The 21,610-nt window shown below is 43.5% G+C and overlaps 1 protein-coding gene across 4 annotated transcripts in view; it reads right to left on the bottom strand.

Moving 5' to 3' along the window:
- Positions 1-21,255, bottom strand: part of L3MBTL3 (L3MBTL histone methyl-lysine binding protein 3) — a 78,171-nt gene extending 56,916 nt beyond the window's left edge. Inside the window, exons 1-2 of one of the 4 annotated variants that reach the window (XM_063151162.1) lie at positions 21,193-21,255; positions 11,084-11,195 (exon numbers count right to left, since the gene is read on the bottom strand). In XM_063151162.1, the coding sequence (XP_063007232.1) occupies positions 11,084-11,185 (102 nt within the window). In that variant the 5' untranslated portion in view covers positions 11,186-11,195; positions 21,193-21,255. Of the gene's footprint in view, positions 1-11,083; positions 11,196-19,060; positions 19,213-19,808; positions 19,876-21,102 lie in introns of those variants that run through there. The other 3 variants (XM_063151164.1, XM_063151163.1, XM_063151160.1) reach the window with 3 other exon arrangements.
- Between the last annotated feature and the right edge of the window lie 355 nt (positions 21,256-21,610).

The following is a 21,610-nucleotide window of genomic DNA, read 5'->3' as shown; positions in this document are numbered from 1 at the left end:
AAAGCAGTAGAGTTACTATTCAGAAGAGTCTTACAGCTGACTTACACACTCAGTCTTGTTCCTATTTTGGCTAAGCTCATTTTTGCTATTTGTGCTTTGCTGCCTCTGCAACAGGTGGATGTCAGAGGGAAAACCTTCCTTGCTTTCAGCTCCAACTCTGCAAGAGCTGTCTCACAGCAGGCAAGCTGCGAACATGAGCCAAGACACCTGCAGGTTGCTGCAGCCTACCAGCAGGCTGGGCACAGGGAGGTGACTGAGCAGCTCTTTGAAACACTCTCCCACACCTTCATACAGTGTCAGCTGGAACACCCAGGCACCAAAGGTATTTCTGAGCAGTCCTGGGACACCTAAATCCCTGGGATGTGTCTGCAGGTTCAATCAATGGCCAGCCCTGACACCACACACATGCTCCTCCTCCACTGGGACCTACTGTGGAATGCAAGGACATGCCCCCAGGCAGTGCAGTGACCTGCCAGCCCTTCTGGCTCACTGCTGACTGATAGGCACCGAACAATGGAAGACAGATGACTGCAGGGAAGGCAGCTCCCAGCCACTACTTCCCTGGAGGCTGTTAACAGCAGCAAGAGCTGAACCATTACAGAAAAGCTCCTCAAGGAGCTCCTCAAAGCCAGGCAACCACGCTAAGATGGTCTCGGTGATGGGGAGTGACAGCTTGCCACTGCCTTAGCAGGCAGGAGGGCACAACAGTCCAGCTGGGCACTGCCTCACTGATCACTGTAACTCCTGGTTTTGCCTGCAGCCTTGCCTTTACCAGTGTCAGAGGCCTCCAGCTCCTGTTTGGAGGCAAACCTGAATTCATGACTGCTCTCACTCCCTATTTCCCCAGTGACAGCGTCAGCATTAATGTATACACCAAGCTCTTTGTGGCTAACCAGAACAACACCTCAGACCTGGGAAATAATACTGTGGTTTCAGCTGGGGAGCAAAAGACACGAGCAGCTTGTGACAAAGGTTAACTGCTTAAAAACAGGATAAATAGATGTACAAAGCAGCATGCTGCACAAAGTCATCACAGGATAAGAGCTGCCAGAGCAACATGCCAACTAGTGTATGCTGCTGGAAGCATGACAAAAAAGGATGTAGATTAATGGTGGTTTATGTGCCTATGAAAAAAATTCAACACATTTGTAAGCCTCTTCTACTTAAAGTGTAGGCAACAGAAAACCTAAAAGTAAAGGTTTCATCACAATATTTCCTCCAAGCTAAAATACAGTAAGGGCAGTCCTCCCAGGCACTTCCCTAGGTGTCTTGACATTCTGAAATGTCACAGCAGGGGACAGTGCCAGGCAGTGCCAACTTCTGAGGATGGATCCACAGCTTTCTGAGAAGTAAAAAGTTGTTTTCAAGTCACAAAACTCCTGAAGTAAATATAGAAATTTGCATTAGATAAAGGGATTTTCCTTCAATCCTCATTGCATCAAACAGTGAACCTCACCTTGATGTAAACAAAGGCCATAACCAAGCACTTAACAAACAGACTCACAAAAAAGACCGATTTTTGTCACTACAATGTTTTTAAGTGAATAAATTATAAGGCTTATTGTGTATAAATTCAATCCACTTGACTTTTGTCAAATGCCTGTTGCCAAATTTTAAGTAATCTCTTAAGTTTATTCTCTGTCCCATGCTATGAAGCCAACGGTCTTAAAAGGTCAGACAGCAACAGAGAAGAGAAAGAAACCTCAGCAGCTTTCCTGAACAAATTCACATGAAGGTAAACAGGAATAAATACAGCATCTGGGTAGGAAATTTAAATTCCAATGTTTCGAGTACAGGCAAGCAATGAGGGCAAAAATATACATGCTCAAGAAACTGCAATTCTTTTAATGCAAACCTATTGTAACTGAGTTGGCAGGAAGAGTCCAGCTGCTAACAGGTAGGTTCACAACACAGAACTTACTCAGCTGCCTTGTCTGCACTTTCCACAAGGATCAACAACAGTAGCTTCCATTTAAACATCATTAGAGATGCCTTCCACACAGAGCTGAGATACATTTTCACGTTCTTGGGAAATGATGCCTTGATATACTAAAAACTCCAGCTTTTATGACTGTTAATTTTATCTCCAGGAAAATTTTAATATTCATTCAATAGATAATGAACATACTGAGGGAATCCAAGGCTTAAATAAATAATAATCAAACATTATCAATACTTTCTGAACCATTTATGTCCGTCTACACGCTAAGTTTTTCTACTGGGATGAAAATTACTCTTAACAAACATTTAAAAAAAAAATTTTTTTTTTTTTAAACTGAAACAAGTATCATAAACCACTGATATGAAGCCTTTGTCTACTACAAGCAATAGTATCACACAAAGTATTTCATAAGTGTTTCAGAAGAAGGCAGGTTTTCTGTTACCAGTGCACTGAAAGTCCTGAATTTCTTTCTTGAAGAAGTTTCTTATATATTTTAATTTCCACATATTCATTGTCAGTTTGTACCCATTTTTTCTTAAACCACATTAACCTATGGATTACATAGCTGTAGTACCCCAATACGTACTCTCTTGGTATATGATAGAGCAAGGAATTATGTACCTCCTCAAACTTGATTTTATTGTGCTAAGCACATCGTCCCTCTGCTCTTATGAAAATATTCTCCATCTTCCTGCTCAGCCTGTCATTCTTTCTGAACCACAGAAATCCCAGGGAACATGACAAAGCACAACTCCAGTGGGTTTAGAGAATTTCCATTTCTAATGGAAGTTCTTTGCCTTATCCTGCTGGCTGGATTTTATGTATGGCTAATTGAATGCTAAAAGGGCTTTCAGTTCTCTTTTCCACATTTCATAAAAGTACTCTTGAGCATTTGTCTCTCTGTGGGATGAACTAAAATCGCAAACAATGCAAAATGTCTATCATATTGTAGATTATTTCTTAAAAACTCAAACCTGTTGGGAACAAATGCATACAATCTAGTTTCAAATTAAGTCCCCACTGTTACATGTGTCCAATTCAGAGCAACGCAGATCAAACTATCAGTGTTTGCTGCTACTTGTGCCCTCTTAAGAATGTAAAAGATCTCATCAGCTCCCACAGGTATCCAATCAGAATAAAAGCTGCTATTGTTTTACATATGGTAAAATTATTATTTGGGAGGACAGACACAAAAAAAAAAAAAAAAAAAGGATGAGCAATTGAAATGCAAAGGAGAAAAAAAAAAAAGACCAAAACCCCCACATATGTTAATGCACAGCTTTAAAATAAATTAGAAAAATCAGCCAACACCACCATCTACTGGGCAAGACAAGGACAAAGAGTTCATTGCAATAAAGACAATTGTTGCTGCGTTCTGACAGGAACTTCAGCAACAAAACACATCTTGACACCACAACAGTGACTGTGGACACTCTCAGAAGAAATCTGCAAAGTTTTTAATATCCAAAACACGAGTAAACTGAATAAATGTTCAAATGTTCAATGTTCAAAATGTTCAACTCTTAATGCCTATGAAGTAGCTAAGCTTAAAGTAGCAGAATTCCACAGCATTTTGTCAAGAGGACTGACACCTGGGACTTCAGTGATACAAGAACTACACTCTGATCTCTAGCTAGCAAAAAGTTATCATCATTCTTGATGTTAATCCCCATTTAGTCACAGTGGTTTCAGTGGGACTCCTCAAACAAATCAGAGCTTTCCTGGCATTTTACAGTCTTTTTAAAGTGAAGGAATTGCCTGTCACCATTGAATTGTCCAACCACATCCTGCTACATGCCAAACTATTTATAACATATTACTGAAGTTGAATAAGTTATTAAATGCCAGAGCTTGTCCATTCAACCAGACCTCTTCCCTGTGTGTGTGATACACTCTTTACATGCACAATCACATACTACTTCTTCCACAGAACCCCTGCCCCAGGCAAGGGCTGAACAGCATTCAGAAAAATGAGGCAGCTGTTGGTATTTTTATACTCTTTCTTCAAGCAGTAAAGCCAGTCTTATTTACTCTACATGGTTTGAAAGCAGAATGACTGTTTATTTTCTTTTTAAAAAACCCCTATGTACAACAAAGAACACATATCTAAAAAAGCTTTAGGCACTCTAGCAATTACTGTTACAATGCAGTGTAAAGTAACTCCTGAAACAAAATCTCTGTTCTCAGCCACTTAGAAAAGAAACAACCTCCCTTTGGTAGCTCTTCATCCTTCTGAGCACTCTGCTCCCAGCTTATTTTAAAGCACTCAGTAAGCATGTGACCCCTTACAGTTGCCTGGTCACAAAATTTTGACTCTTTTAGGGATAGAGAATATTGGGGAAATGTGCTTTTTCTGCACCTGCCAATTCTGCTTCTTCACTCATGAGAAAGGATCCTGCCTGCACACTGCTACGCTGCAAGTATGGCAAAAGACAAACTTCAGTGGGATCACAGGGTATCTACACTCCCTAAATCACAGTCAGCAGAAATTAAATTCCTCACCACAACCAAGGGGCAAGGCCAGACCCACTCTCACTGGAAAGATGCTGTCAGCAAGAAGGGCAAGCACTTCCACCAGTCTTGGACTGATTTGAAGATGCTTCAGTAACACTGCAACAGGCTAATCCTGAAGTAACAAAGAAGAGAGAACAATTTGCATCCAAAAAGAAAGGTTTTTTTCCTATCTGGGCAGGCACAAGCAGGAAGGAATTGCTATCAAATTATATCCTTCCCAAAATAAAAAATAATAGGAGCATTCTCTCATCACTGCTGAACAGAAAGCTAAGGTACCATCAGAAAACATATTCCTTTAGCAAGAGAGACTGACATTTTCCCAGTATATACCAATACCTCAGTCCTGTCTGCAGTAATGTTTATCTACTTTATTCTTAGACACTCCTCAGGCTCTTCCAAACCCCCTCCCATCCCACTTCAAGTGCTCAAGAATTATCTCAGTACCAGAGGGCTTCCCACTGATTTCTCTACACTGCAAACTCAGCCTGCCTTATTATCTCCACTTGAGTAGGAAATTGCAGCTAAACAGACTTTCTTAAGGTGACACATAAATCAGCAACAGAGCCAGAAGTCAAGGCCTGCCAAGATGACGCTTATTGATCCAGAAGTTGACCTACAAGGCAACCCTGGCTCCGAATTATTTTGGCCAGAGTATTTCTAGATACAAAACACTAATATCTCATGGGAAGTCCAAGCTAGCAAGCAAATAAAAAATGGCTACCTGCCAAAAATTTGGTTCCAGTGAGTTGTTCAGCATTGCGCAGAAAGGCTGTGGTAGAAACAAGTGCGGTGCTAAGCGTTCCTGTGCGGGATTTACCTGCAATAGTCACAAAACTATTCCTTTTCCTTCCTGAAACCCTCTGCCCGGTTGTTTGCAAATTTAACAGCATCTACAGCAAATAGCACAGAGGACTTTGTGGTGAAATTTCATGTGATCACTTAAGACTACCATGAATACACATGAGGGAACCCAAATAAAGATCCAAAGGCAAACCTAAATCCAGCACTTCTTGCTTTTGCAGTTTTAATGATTTTAATAGTGAAATTTCCTTTTTTAGTCCTTCTTTTCCTTACACAAGGTTCACTCATTTTATGACATTGCAAAGTTTTAACCAGAAATCCATGGCAATGAAGCAGAGCAAGAACTAATTAATTACAGTAGATTGCAACAGAACAAAGTTAATTTCATGTGGAAAGGACCAGGCCCCCAGATCTGCTGGGGCTCGCACATGGTCAGAGGAAGTCCCCATCTACCTTGTTTTCTGCTCCCTAGGCTACTCCTTACCACCTTCCCTGAAGGGAATCCATCTTCTCTCTGGAGCAGCACCTTCCCAGTGCCGGCAGTGATTTAACCAGTTACCAATGATGTTTCCCAGGGACACCACTCTCATGGACACTCCCTGCCTCCCCAGATTCAAAGTGCAGCCCATGCCGCCACGAGAGAACAGGAACAGCATTGCACTGTAAAAGGACTGCACAAAGTTATCACCCGAGACACTGCCCATGCTTCCATAACAGTGTGAGAAAATAAGTTGCTCTAAAATCATTAATTATTCCAGGCAAGCTGGAACACAACTTCAGAACAGGCAGGTGGAAGGATGCACTTTAGTGCCTTGAGCTGCTGCAGCACCCCTGCATTCAGAAACACAGCAATCCAAAACACTCTTACCCTCTTGACAGCACTGCTGGAAACACCAAACACCACTGGTCGTTATTCCACCATTCATATCCACTACTCTATCAGTTTCCTACAATACTTACTGCCCAACTTTATTTACAGGTTAATTTCTTCATCATTAAATTTCAATTTTTTTTCCTTTATGTTCAAGCACAATTTGCAAGCTGGAAATAACCAAAATTCTGTCCACGCAGTTTATAGCTGCTCACTTTCCAAACACAGCACTAGAAAATGCATTAAGAAGTACTTCATAAACTTCTGTCACTGCAGTAGGAAGTGACTGTAAATTATTACAGCTTTTCCAATTTAATGAGTATATTTAAATCTTGAAGCCATAGTGTTACTGTGTGCACTCAGCACAGAGATTTGAAAAAAAAAGAAAAAAAAAAGAGAAAAAAGAGGAGTGCTTCACATTTACATTCACACCATGCAGAGTAACTGGTAAGCACTGATGTTTTTCAGATGAGCATACATTACTTTGCCTGCCACATGAAGGCATTCTGTAATTTGTAAACTATTTTAAATTCTACTGGAATTCAAGCTTTCTGTTTTATTTAAACATATTGAAAGAACTAATATACAATGCTAAAATTTTTGTTCACAGTCTTCAGTGCATCATACTGTACAATTTTTAATTCTCCCTATTCCCTATGTAATTTGAAATTCTAGCATTTTCCACAACTACTCACTACTTATCTGTCACACACCATGTTCAAAGCAGTGTTCAAGGAGTGTTAACTATTTTTGCTGAAGATTTTTTTAACAAAGTCTGTATAAGAATGTATTTCCACAGCTTTCTCCAACTACATGCGACAAAACCCTGAGAATTAACAGTGCCCAAACTCATAGGAAAATAACATTTTCAGCATTTTACTGGTATAGAAACAGATTCAGGAATAAGAGACTGTGGCATGGCTGAGAACGGAAGCTTGGTATCTGATTTGCTCCCTCATTTTGATTAGACTGGGAAACAACAAAAATAAATAATCCAGGTATCTATTCCTGATTTAGATGTTCCTCTGTACCGTAAGAAAAGTTAGATTTAAGAAATTTAAGAAAACATTGAGAAAAGTTATTTTTAAATGTTTCAAAAACATTTTGCTCTGCTTACAATAGTGTTTTACCAACTTTTCACCATTCAGGAACTCATATTCACAAAAATTAAGTGGTTCTAAAAAGAATGGTTGCTCATATATACTTGCCTGATAACCCCAGGCTGGATTTTAATAAAGCACACAAGAAAAGAGACTTCTTAAAACATGCATACGTTAAAATAAGCATGACACTTCATCATGCAAGCAGTAAAGACAAGCAAATGCTATATTATTTATACAACTAAAAATAAGGACTTCAATTAGGTAACTCCCTAAAATGTTGATATTAAAAAGCAGCATTTCAATATTTTGTATAGGTTTAACTTATTATGCTGATACAATGCAGTTTACCAAATCTGACTGTTCAATTTCCCTGAACATTTTAAGAAGAGAAAAGATTAATGAGAAATTAAGCAATACATTGTCTACAATGGATATTTAAGGTATCGCTTACTATTTGTTATAAAATGACTCAGATACTCTAATCTATTACCAAGCTGCAAAACTAGAGAATTTGTGTTTAAGTATCTTGCTATTACAGGGTTTTCATCAGATTTTTCAAGTGCCTTTCAATGTAAATACACAACAATGGTTTGATGCCTTTAGTGGAACAAGTCTATTACAATTTTTGAAAGACACACACAAGCTCACAATAAGTAACTGCTATGTAAGGTCATTTTCTTTAGGTTCAGGACACAATGTAAAATACTCTGTGACCAGGAGAGTTCAGGTAAATAATCCTCATTAAACCCATTCTGAGAATTTCACATAGAGCATAACATATCTTCCACGATCACATTTACAATTTCAAGTGATCAGTCACCATTTTAACTATCACTATTTAGAATCAGTCTTGAAATATGAGTTGTTACCATTATCATAAAAGCTTAAAAGTCCTTACTATTTTAACAGCTCAAACAGTTTTTGGTATCTGTGTGAACACCTAGTCTCTCACTGAATCTTGATGTTCCCCAGTACAGTGACCTTCTTGGAATAATTCTGCATTCTTCCTTCAGTCAGTCTTAAAATAGTTCCATTTCAATTTCATCCCTTTTATCCCTTCAACCCCTTGCTTTTGTAGCTAACAAAATGCAAACAAGCAAACAAACCCCCAAATAATGACCCAAAAAGGAGCTGCCTGGCCAATACTCTGTATATTTCACCATTCTGGGTAGACTACCATTGCACCTCTGAATGCACCTCTCCTAATGCTTGGACCAAAGGAAAAAACTCTGTCCAAAAATCAACTATGTATGTTTCCAAATTATAATAAATTTAAAAAACAAACAAATACCCAAACAAACAAAAACAACACCAAAAGAGCAGCCTTAAAATGAAGCTCACGTTTTCCTGAAAAGGACATTGTTAAGAATCATCTATATGATTTCTTGAAGTTACCATTGGCTACCTCCCAGCTCCTTTCCCTCACTTCTTCCCATGGAAACCTTTCAGTTCCTCTACTCATCAGTGACTAACTTTGCTTCAGTTTTGTACAACATCGGATAGCCACAACTGAAAAAAGCACAAACCAGTGATTTATATGAGATTATTATATTTTCCTGCACTGTTCCCTTTTGTATTGCTCAAATACTGCAATACTATGGTTCCCTTTCACACAATGTTGCATATTAAAACAGACAGAAATTTTGAAAGCCTGGACTTAAAATACAGAACTGTTCAGGGATGTGGAAGCTCATCATAGCTTTGGCTATCATCATCACTATGACATGATGAAGTCTGAAATCCTGAAAGAAGCCAGAGAAGCAAATAATGAAGCAGCAGCCCTGGACTTCAGAAGAGGTGTATGTTGGCTTGTTCAGAGATCTGCTTGGCAGGATCATACAGGACACTGTTCTAAAGGGTAACAGGCCCAGGAAATAGGTCTCTCTCTCTCCAAGGATGTCACACCAGGAGAATGAGGCATGTCAATGTGCAAGAAGTTAGGCAAACGTGGATGAAGGCCAAGTTGAACGAACCAGGGACTCCTGACTTAGTTCAAAAAGGAAAAGGAGGTAAGCAGAACGTGGAAAAGGAAACTTCACAGACAAGGTATGTAGTGATATTGCTGCAGGGCACAGTCATGGCATTAGGAAATCCAAAACTCAGCCAGAGAATAAACTAGCGAAGGGAACAAGAAAGGCTTCTCTATGAGTACGGGCAGGAAAAGTAAATTATGAAATTGAAGAGCATGGCTGATGAACTGAAGGGCAGGGTTGCTGGTCTATCTAGACCTCAATAAGCTGAAGAAGACAGGCTAACAAAATGCCATGAAGGTCCACCAAAGCAGGCACTAGAACAGAGCCTCTCTGTGCACCAGTTCAGAGCAGGGGCTGACTATCTGAGAGCAGCTCTGCAGAAAGCTGTGAGCTGAACATGAGTCAGCAATGTGCCCTGGCAGCAAAGGTGGCCAGGAAAACCCAGGCTACCTGAGCAAGAGGGCAGCCAGCAGGACAGGGGAACACACCATTCTCCTCCAGTGAATACTGATGTGCCTGCTAGGAGAAAGGCTCTCTCACACTGCAGCAAGCCCACCAGACCAGGAACAGGCTGTGGAAGATGACATGCAAGAAGCTGAGTGAATCCATTTGCTCAGGCTTAAGAACAGGAGGAGAGATTTTACTGCACTCTTCCAGCAGTTAATGGGAGGATATCGAGGGGATGGAGCCAGGTTCTTCTCAGATGTGCATGGGAGAAGGACAAGAGGCAGCAGGCATAAGCTACAAAAGGAGATATTTCAACAAAGTATCCATAAAAGGAAAAAAATTACTATGAGTGTAGAAAAATGCTGGAACAAGTCACCCAGAGAGACTGTGGTATCTCCAGTCCTGCAGATAACCAAATCCTGAGCAACCTGATCTAACCCTCGCTGAGGCCTGGGATGCTCAGTCTGGGTGGTGGCCTGAAGTCCTCTGCAAAGAAAATTATTCTGTACATTTATTCTGCTGTTCTGTGACTAAAAGCAAAAATTCAGACAAACCCACAAAACAAACAAACGACCTAACACCAACACAAAAACACATTCACAACATATATGTCCCAAATTTCAAACATTTTTTTAAATTTTTACTTCAACAATAGAAATCCTATCAGGTACCAAAAGATAAAAAATTGTTTTAAATGCCACACATTTTCTTGTGAGACTCCTTTCAAAACATAAACTACAAGCAAAATACATTAGTTTTAACTATACAAAAATATTGACTTTAATCAAGAGAAAATAGGTACAGGACAATATCTAATATCAAAATTGCAAGCACAGCAAAGGATACCTTCTGACGACAGATAAATAAAAAGAAACTGAAAACGAAAGAGTTGTGATTCACTTCAGGAAACTCAACTGGTGTGAGAAATGTAAGCAAAATTACAACTCTGATATAATTCAAATGTCTAAACTGAAACTGGCTCAGAAGCACTCACTTTATTCATCTTTCTAGGCACCCACATGACAAAAGCATAGCAAAAATAAACTATTTTTAGAAATAAAAAGACCTAAGAATGTAAGACTGTGAGAACCAATGACAGTATGAAAATTCTTAGTGATACAGTAATATAATGCTCTAAGTGGACTGCATTTTCACACTTTTGAGATTTCTTTGGGATTTTGTGCATTTGATTAATTCTGTCTGTATAGTGAGGCAGTGCTAATTTATGCCTTCCTACAGGGATGACGGCTGTCTGTGCCAGCACCACAAACTGAATCAAGAAACTCCAGAGCTAAAACCTAACAGGCTACAGTCTCTTAACTCAGAACTGCAGATTCATGTTTTATTCATAAAAGCAGATACCTACACACCAGCTTTTCAAATGCATCCTTTTGTCATTTAAGATTTTTATTGAAAAAATTACGTATCTTACCTTTAGGTCACTTCCTGGCAAGGTACCTATGCCATCCTTCCAGTCCATTGCACTAAATACATCAAACTCCTGACCATTTCCACTGGACGCAGATTCATTCATGATGCATGTACTAGAAAAAAAAAAAAAAGAAAAAGGTTATCTGACAATTCTGTAAGTGGTTTAATGCTTATATCATCAGGTCTGTCTTCTAATTCATTTCACAGATTTGTATCAAATGCTTCCCTCTGCACACTGGCAACGTGGACAACTGATGACAAGGCTGATAATATACATGATGTAATGAAAGTAAGGGGAAAGCTTTCGGAAACTTTGAAAATAATACCTGTTTCACACACTAGGAGGCAATGGGGCTGTACTGGAGAGAAAAGAAAAATTTCAAACTGCAAATAAATTGACATGAGGAAAACATGTCAAGTACACTTAAAAACATCTGTTCTAGGAAAGGCAAGACATGACTGCATGCCTCTAATAAATACTCTAAGCACTGATTAGCAGAACTGGGTTTCCTTAATATTGGATAGCATGCTGATGTGAATGCTATACCCAAGTTCAAAATTAAAATTTCAAAATTAATTTGAAAATTTGTCAGTTTTCTGGTCTGACTCAGGACACTTGAATATTCTTCATCTGTTTCCATAAAGATAAATTTTGAATTGTACTTGTTAAAACTTATTTCCATGCTAGAGAAGCACACCAGAGAAACCTACTGCTTTGCAAGACTTGACTTTACTGGATCCCTCTGTTTCAGAACAGTGAGTGGAGAGAAGATAATATTTACTTTCAGAAATAGTGCATCTGGACATCCCTTTCTGTGATAAAGAATTTGCACAAGCAACAGAAATACATTGCATTTGCCCCTGGCCCCTGGCTTCAGCCTCCACTTGTCACCATCAGTTGCACTGAACTGCAAGTGTTTCTAGCAGCCAGCTGTGACTGCCACCAACTTCTTCCTTTCCCCTTCTCACAAACACAGCAATCTTTAAATTTGTGGCCTGGCACCTAATTTACTATTTGTGCAATGTGGAATCTGACTCATTAATTTTGTTTCTGAAGAACGGCCACACTATGCCTAGCAGCTGAAATAACCTGTGGCAAAATTAGCTGTCATTGTTTGTGAACTATCAGCAAAACCTCACCACTTTTGAAATTTGCACTTTCTGAACTTTTTGGAATGTAAACTCTCTGAACTTTTAAACAAACACTTTTTAAGCCTCATATCCCATCTGGAGACTGCAAACGTTTGCTGCAAGTATCAGTATTTGCAATTAAAATAGAGAACTTCCTCAAAGTTTAACCTTGATTTCTAAAGCCTAATTTCTAACTTAGGTCCCACTCTGAATCTGCAAATACTTTCTGGAGATCTTGACTTCCTACAAAAAAAAAAAAAAAAAAAAAAAAAAAAAAAAAAAAACGAAAACAAAAAAAAAAAACCAAAAACCCCAAACAAACAAAAAACCAACCAACCAAACAAAAAGGTGCTATTTGCTCATTCCAATAACAGAAAAAGATGCAAACCAAGCAGAAGTAAACTTTGGTCATCTAGAAGCTTTTTATTGAAAGGTTGAGGAGAAAAAGTTTAAAGTTCGAAGTAAGAAGAACCAAATGGTTCAATGCGTCTGTCCCACCTTTAGGTAATTCTCTGTGAGAAAGTATTGAAAACCATAACAAAAAGGTACAAAAATTAACTTAACTTAGTTGCATGAAAAACAATTGAATTTACATTGTATTCATCAGAAAAATAGTATCCATCACTGTAACATGCCCACTACAGACACTCATTAGTTTGGTTTGGGGTACACAATTTGAACTCCCTTTCATTTCTCCTTGGTTTCTTCTTCAATTCTAGCAGAAGTGAGTAACACCTTTCTCCATGAGTTCTTTCATTATACTACAGCAACTACACAGTTATCAACAAGATAACAGAAGCTGGACCTCAAGTCAGTATCCACTGCTAAGAGTAAAAGCCTTTGCATTCCCCTTTATTTCACAAGATAGGCAGTGTTCACAGAATGCTTTTTGAGCAAACCTCACGTTTTTCACATGACAAGTTTGAAGTAAGAAGAACCAAATGATTAAATGTGTCTTTCCCACCTTCAGGTAATTCTCTGTGAGAAAGTATTGAAAACCATAACAAAAATGTACAAAAATTCATTTTAAAAAACATCGATAAATCTAAAAAAATCAGTGCAAACTGAGAAATTCCCCAAAGCCATAGATCTCATCTTTTACAATCCCAGGCAAATCCACCACCCCACCTCAGGGCAAGCTCCTGCAGCACAACTTGGGATCTCTGCTTGATCTGAGTACCAGGTACCACTGCAAACCAATTCAAGCAGGCTTGAGCAAACTGAACCGCAGCACAGTGGCAGAGGCACAGGCCTCCCCTCAAGAACACAAGACCCAAATTGCTAAGGAGTAGCTAAAAAATGGGATCTCTCCAGGAACCCATGAAGTTTTAAGGACACAAAACATGCTGGTTCAAGCACATTGGTGGAACAAGCTCCCCAGGATTAGCCTGGCTAAGCAAACACAAAGCTGTGTTCTGCATTAACTGAAGTCTCTAAGTAATCTTAAATTATCATTCTATTTAGAGGACACTTCACTCAACCCTCCTGTGGTTTATTACAGAAAACATGCTCCAATGATTTCTGCAGAAGGTATGACAGAAGTTGGGTAAAGGCTTGGTAGGCTGTGGAGAAATGCTACCTCTCAGCAGCTGCTGTAGCACAGAGCAAGGAGCATTGGACAGCACAGCTGCTCCATCACATGCTGCCATCTCCCACAGTGCCACTCCCATTACAGACACAAAAATTACTTGGGGGCTGGGAAGCTGAAAGAGTCTAGCCTACTTAGGCAGGGAGCAAACCATGAAAGGTAATGAAAAATTGGTAACAGAAATGTTCAGGGCATACTTGTCTCAAGAAAACATACAAATTCTGACTTAATTGCACATAAGAAACTTTCCTCGGGTAACAAGCAGCAATAATGATACATTCTGGAGATGTCTAAAGACATCCATTATTGCTTTCCTTTTGAAATTAACTCAACGTCAAAGGCACAATCTGTGTATGTTTCACATTCTGCAGCCTTCTGAAGTGTTCTTGGTGGGAATGAAAAGGTCACAGGGCAACGCAGAGAGAAATTAATTTACAAAAAGGAATCACTTTTAACAAAGTATCTGTATTCCAGCTTTGCTGACTTTGAACAGATGAAAGATAGGCCTATATCCCTCTACTAATGATAGCAAGAAATAAGATACAGACCAGTAAAATTGTTACAGTACCGTGGTACTAAAAAAGGAAGAACTCATTGCAATAGCTACATCTAAATCTCAGAACAAAGAAAACTAAAGAATGTCTTATCTACACCTTTAATTTTTTTGTTTTTAATGCTCTGATGTAGTTCTTTGAACTCGTATAACTCTTTCTATAATGATCTGGTATCATTTTTGCTGCGGCACTGCCAGAAAAGTAGTAAAAATACTAGACAAATAAGGGGCCTGTCAGTGAATGCCACCTAATGTGAAGGAAAGTACTTGGAGCAGTCATCTTCCAAAAGCATCTCCAGAATCTGCCTTTAGGGATGTAACTACCTCAGTTCTTACAGCCGTAGGAGAAGTGTGCTGCATATTAATATTTCAACATTAACTTTATTTCAGACATATGTAATAAAGCCACTAAAATAAACAAGCACATTTAATAAGATTAAGACACATCCTTTAGAAAAACCTTCATTTTTACCAACAGGTTTAATGATAAGTGTGTACTTCACAGAGGAGATACTTACTGAGAATAACAGCACTAAAAATTAGATAGTTTCCTCTGGTGAGAGACTGTCTAAAGATATAAAGCAAAGAAGCAGGACAGAATATGCCAATTAGACTTACAAGTAGTTTTTGAAGTAATTATAGGGTTATGTAGTGAATACATCAGAAAGTAGTAACAGGAGTCTTCCTTTCAGTCAGTGATTTAAAAAACTACCTGACCCCTACCCGAATTTTTAACATCTAAGATGCTAACTGTGAAATGCCTGTATGATTTCTAACCAGTGGGGTCAACTCAATACTGGGCACTGGCAGCAGAAAGAGCTCAGCAGTAAAGCCACCAGTCATCATTGCAAGACTGGAATAACATGCCTGCAGTAATTTGCCATTTCTTCTTATGCACCTCTGTGTACTTTTATTTGTACTTTTGAGGATTTCTGTAGCTGCCATGACAAGACAGCCTAGCGGATTTACCCCATACTGATCCTCTCCCCAGGTGACAGCTCCTATGAGGAGACCCAAAACTGGGAACACAGAGCCATGGGACAGCAAGTGACACCAAGAGTGATTTCCAATGGAAAAAAGAGATCCCAAGAGAGACAACATCCTTCTACAGGCAAGCCACGGTCTCTCCTCCCCACTGGACTGGGTGACACTAGCATTGATGGATGTTCAGAAACAAAGGCAACAGGTTAGCATTTTTGTCCTCATATTGTATACATTTACTTTGGACATCTCCAAGGCTGACTGGTGTAGCACTCATGAGCTAAAAGGACACCTTTCCCCATATCCAGTAAATAAGGAAAACAAAGTGGATCTGAAGGGAACAACTCTGTGTACCAGAACTGCAAATACACCAACTTCTAGACACCAGGGACAAGTAGATACTCAGCTTAGTTTTATTTAACATGTAAGAATGTGAATATTACCAGCAATGACTTGTTACACTCCCAAAGCCACATGAAGCAGAACTACTCCTTGCAATGTAAGTTCCCTATATTTGACAACAGTAGTGACTTCGAGCTTCATGACAGCAAAAGCAAAGCCAATTGAGTGTAAACCCACTGGGGTGAGCCCTGCTTCTCTCTTCACAGTCCTCTCTTTAAGCTGGGCACATCTCACACTTGTCTCTTTCTCACCCTTCATATTTTTGCACCAGACTCTTCACTTACAGAAAAACAACCACAAGAGGAACAGCACAGGAAATGGTAAAAATCTTTGATGCTACCCACCACATTTTAATATGTCTTTTTTCTTGTACTGTTTAAATGTTTAATTATTTTAATATTTCACTAAAAGAAGTATTTTCAGATACCCATTTTCCTCAAAAATCTTATTTTTCATTGTTTGGAAACTGCTAGTTCTGCCATGTTTCTATTCTCTGTGTTGAAAAGTTGTTTGAGTAAATTTCACTATTTTGCCTGTTGCTCATGAAGTTTACTACAAGCAAGGTATTTTAAAGATGAGATATAGCTTTTATATGTATTCACAAAGGGACACAGCTTAAAATTCTTGGCCACACTTGGCTGCAACAGGAAAAGGACCAGAGCTCCTATTGATGATGTCCCCTTAGCATTATTTACTCTTTTTTATCTGTTGCTATACTTCTGACTACTAGATGCTCCATGGCTACTCTTTATGTTCACTCTTGCTTCCCAATATTTTGGCTTTAAAACTTTTTCCCTACAGGAACAATGTGACCACAAAAGCATTGAAAAATACTGTGAAGCCTGGGTCTGCATGGGTGGTTAAAGGAGGTTCATGCTGTCCTCATCCCAGTCTGGTCTCTGTCAGCAAGGTGACACAGTTATTGCTGTACCCTTGCTGGAGACTGGGTAACAATTACACACAGCCTTCATCTACTGCCTCATTTTCAAATATCCACAAGACACTACAACAATTGTTACCCAATACCAAAGCTATTCTGTCATCTAATGAAACTTACCACTGACAGCCTTTCCTTGTTTATAAACAGCCTGTACCTCACACTAGAAAAGTATTTCCTCTGTAAGGCTTTCATGGTTCCCTTATTTCTGCTGTTGCCCATGCAGGCCTGAGTGGAGATTTAATCTACTCAGATAGTAAGAGTTGTACACAACAACTTGGAAATCCTGTGTCTTAAATCTCTTAAGTGCTTGAGCCAGGCACAGAAAGTTACAAACAACTTCTCTGTTTATTTGTTCCTTCTTCCTTCCTCTACGAAGACAGAGCCTGCATTGAATCTTCACACCTCCTATCACCTGACCTGTTTCAAATTGTTATTTCCTACCCAAAGTTAATTCAGTATAGATCTGAGCATCCCTTTTGTCTGACTCATGCCCTCCTCTTCCTCATCTGTCAGTTATTATCAGCTCCCATAAGCTCTGCTGCTCATAAACAATTAGTTCGCCTTTCCTAGCTCCTAAACACATGCAGCAGGTTACTGCATTTATAGACTTTCCCGTCTCCCCCATTCATAAAGAGCTGCTGGCATCTCCCATTGTGATGAGCAGTCCTACTACTGGAGCACTAACAAGCTATGACTACACACATGCTACTGCTTTCTTCAGTAAGGCTCATGCCAGCTCATCACTGATTCCTCACACCCATCACTCACAATCCATCATCCTCCCTACCAGCAGCATCAAAAAACAGACAAGACTAAATTGAACAGCCCACTAAAACTCAACCATCTCTCTTCACAGAACAGGTGATGCCAAAAAACCCCTCAACAATTTAGAGGAAAAGAAGTCATCACAAGTTATTGAAACTTTTAAAGTAACACTCTAAAAAACTTCAGTAAACTGAAGGGAAAAACACACACCACAAACTAAACCAGCATTTATTACCATTGTCCAACTGACAACAAGGACCATCCAAGATGATTGCTTCAGCCACCTTCACTAGAGCACCAGTTCAGGAGACCAACTGGAGCACAGCCAAAGCTGCTAAGTCTCACCGGGAAATAACGCCTACCCGACACCACCCGGATAAAAGCGGAAAGCTCTGCTGCCTTCAGCCACTACTTTTAGGGAGCTTCTCTCGTACAGATGTTCATCATACACACTTCTGGGAACGTGGTAACTTTCTTGGTAAAAAGCATTGGTTCCTGAACAGCTTTAAGATTTGCACTAAGAAAACTGTGTTACAATTCTGAGCACAGACTATTTCCTAAAATGACATAGGCTGAACTTTTTATATCATGAGCTTTACTTATGCTCACCACCTGATTTTTAGCACCCACGACCGAGCATCCATTCATGAGTACAAATAGCAAAGATCCGTCCAGTGCCACTCAACTATACGGAAGAAATAAAGAAAATAGAACAAAACTAAAACCGTAACTCCCGCTGCCTCTCGCCGTAAAGCTTTCACACGGCGCTGCTGAAGCACAGGTAATTAAAAGACACGGAAGAGGCCGTGACCCTCACGCCCCGGGGGGAGGCTGCCGCATCTCCAGGGGCCGCCCAACGCGCGCACCGCTCCTCGATCCTGCAAACCGCGGGGGCTCCAGCCGCGCTCCGGAGCGGGACGGGCGGCACGGCCGCAGGGAGGGCGCGCCCCCTCCGCTCCCGCGCCGGCCGAGCCCCCGCCGGGCCCGCCCGGAGCCGCTGCCCGTCCGCCCGCTGTCCCTGCGCCCGGCGGCGGCGGCCGGAACGCTGCGGCGAGGCCCGGCGGGCGCGGCCGCCGCTCCCCGCGCCGGCAGCCCGCGGCCTACCAGCAGAGGTCCCTCCTTGGCCAGTTTTGCGGCGTGTTTTTGCTGCACTTGAAACTTTCTGGAGAAAACCCGGGCTCAGGTCCGCGTCTTCCCCAGGCTCGGGCAGAACCGCCGAGACAAAAGCGCCCGCCCGGCTCCTCGGGAGGAGCGCTCGGGGAAAGCGGTTCTCGAGTCTCTCCGTTTCCCTCCCGAATTTGCCTTTTTATCCTTCGCCCCCGCCCCGGGCAATTAAACAGAGCGGAGGAACAGTGCCCCCCTGGCCCGGCGAGGGGGCGGCGGTGGGGGCGAGCGCGGTGCGGGCGGGGGTGGGAGAGGAACTGGGTGTTAAGTGTTCCTGAGGAAGTTGCACAACGAGAGAGGGACTCTGCTTGTTTACCGGGTCCCTCGCTTTTTTCTTTTTTTTTTTTCTTCCCACCCCCCCCCCCCCCCTTTCGCCTCCACCCCCCGGGACCGGGATCCGGGAAAAGGAGGTTGCCTCCGAGTGGAAAGGAAAAAAAATTTTAAAAAATGTTACCTTCTCCTCCCTCCTCCCCTCCCCCAGCGCGGAGGAGACGGAGGAGGAGGAGGGGGGCGAGCTCTCTTTTTTCCTAGGGGGCTGCGGGGGCTCGCTCCTCGGCCGCTCGCAGCCGATCTCCGCGCATCCCTGGGCAGGGGAGTCAGCCCTTGCCGCGGGAGGGGCCGGCACACGCCGCCGCCCCGGAGGGCTCGCCCCCGCCCGGCCCCGCAGCCGCCAGCGCCCGGCCCCGCGCTCCAACTTTTTCTCTCACGCTCTCGCGTGCGCCCGCTCCGACGGGGAGGGGGGAAAACCATGGGGGTGGGGAGCGGGCGCCGCCGCCGCGGCCCCGACCGGCGCCCTCCGCCCCGGGCGCTGTAGCCCCGGCCGCCTCTCCGAAGCCCCGGCCGGGGGCGGGCGGCCGCTCCGCGGGAGCGCCTTCCCGTCGGCCGCCGCTCCCTCCCCCCGCGACCGAAAAAAAAAAAAAAAAATCGCTTTCCGCCCCTCACCCCCCCCCCACCGAAAAAACACCGCCCCACACGCGCTAGCGAGAACAAGTGTGCCTATATCCTGTTGTTATATGCACCGGCTGCGGAGACGGGGAGGGAGAGACGGGCGTGTGCGCGGGGGGCCGCTCCCCCACCCCGGCCGCACTTCAGGCGAGAGCGCGCAACTTAACAGAAAAGCCGCGTCCTATTCCCTGCCCCTGCCTGCCCCCCCCCCCCCCCCCCCGCTCCCTGCCCCCGTCGTCGGCAAAATACGCACTCACGTGTATGTGCGCTCGCACACACCGCCGGCACCCCGGGGCCAGCCCCCGGCAGCCCCCCGAGGCCGGCCCGCGGAGCCGGCGGCGGTGACAGGCGCCGGCCCCCGCCGCCGCACGCAGCCCGGAGCGGGCAGGGGCCGTTCCCCCGCCGCCTCACATGTCTGCCGCAGCGAGCGCGGCGCACGCACCGCACAGAGGCAGGAACTGAGCACTCGAGCAAAAGACTTTTTTTTTTTCGTCTCTTAAAAAAAAAAAAAAAATTGCTACAAGCTTGCCTTTTTTTTTTTTTTTTTGTATGTGTATGTGTGTGCAAACTTTCCCCAAAATGGCGGAAATTGGGAGATGATTATATTTTAAATATCTCTCGCACACAATCACACAAAGTGCAGGAGCGACGGAAAATACAAACTCTCTGCTGCGCGCTGGTAGAGGCCTTCGCACACGGGCACCCACGGCACATTCAACCGGTATATCCCGGCAGCCGCCACCTCTCGCCGCTTCCGACCGAAAAACCCTTTTTCGCACCCCTCTCCGCTGCGCATTGCCCCCTCGCAGCCCGCACTTCTCCCCGTCCTTCAGCCTGTGCGAACAAAGAGCCGGGGCTGCGGAGGGGGGGCTCGGGTGGCAGCGAGCCCCCTCCCTCCCTCCGCTCCGCTCCGCGCCCTCCCCGCCCGGCGCTCACACGCACACCCGTGCCCCCCCAGCCTCTCCCCCCGCCGCCCGGCCGCGGCACCCGCATCACATTGTTCCCAACAGCACGGCGGTGCCCCGTAAGTGTCATTAAATGGAGCCAACTGACAAGCTCATTGGTGGGGCAAGTCTGCAAAATGTCTCTCCCCTTCCCTTCCCCCTCCCTTCGGAACCCACTACCCCCCCCAAAAAAAGGCCCCCCCCAAACACATTTCCACAGCTCCCTCCCCCGTGTATATATATATGTACATACACATACGTGCGTGCGTGCCTGTGTATGTATATAAATATACAGCGCATATATATATACATGTACTCCCTTCATGTGTTTGGGAAGAGAAAAAGAAATACCAGGCACCTCTCTCTTTCTTTTGTTCCTCTTTCACACTCGTACACTTATGATTTAGTGAGATCCCCGGTGCCCCGGCCGCTCCCCAGCCACTTGCGAGTCACTTGCCCACTTTACCCGGCATTAACTTCCATCCTTTCTGCTCGAGGTGGTCGGGGAGAAGCCCCCCTCCCCTTCCCCAGATACGTTTCGTAAGGGAGGGAGAGGAGGTGCGTCTCTCCCTTTATCTCTCGCGCTCTCTCTAACTTTCATCCTCACCTAGGGGGAAAATTAAAACCCGTCACCAGCCTTTGCCATCGCGGCTCCCTAAACGGCTTGCGGATCAGATCGGAACCCGCCGCTCCTTACCCCCCCAAATTCTCTCTTTCTCCGTCTCTCGAGTAGTCCTGACAAATATGGTCCAGGGCTGCGGGCACAGTGAGCATGCGCCCGCGGAGCCAGGGCTGGGGAAAGGGGAAACTGCCGCCGCCGCCGCCGCCGCGGCTCCTCTTCCTCCCTCGCCCGCCCGCCCGCGCCGCCGCTGCGCCCCGGCCGCCCGCAGCCGGCACCCGGCAGCCGCCGCCGCCGCCGGGCATCGCCCGAGCCCCGAACGCGGCTGCCGACACGGGCTCCGGCGGAGGTGCATCCTCCCCCTGATTTACTGCCGACGCTGGAGGAATAATAAGGAGACTTGTGCGGCAGTCGCGCGCTATTTTGGGCGCTTTCAAAAATAACGCCCCGCACTTTTCGGGGAGGGGGAGGTCCGGTCCTCCAGGGTCCCGCCAGG

Source organism: Melospiza melodia, chromosome 3 (assembly GCF_035770615.1).
Source record: "Melospiza melodia melodia isolate bMelMel2 chromosome 3, bMelMel2.pri, whole genome shotgun sequence".
NCBI lineage: Eukaryota > Metazoa > Chordata > Aves > Passeriformes > Passerellidae > Melospiza > Melospiza melodia.
The sequence above is the reverse complement of the archived record's forward strand: the minus strand, read 5'-3'. Positions and strand labels throughout refer to the sequence as shown.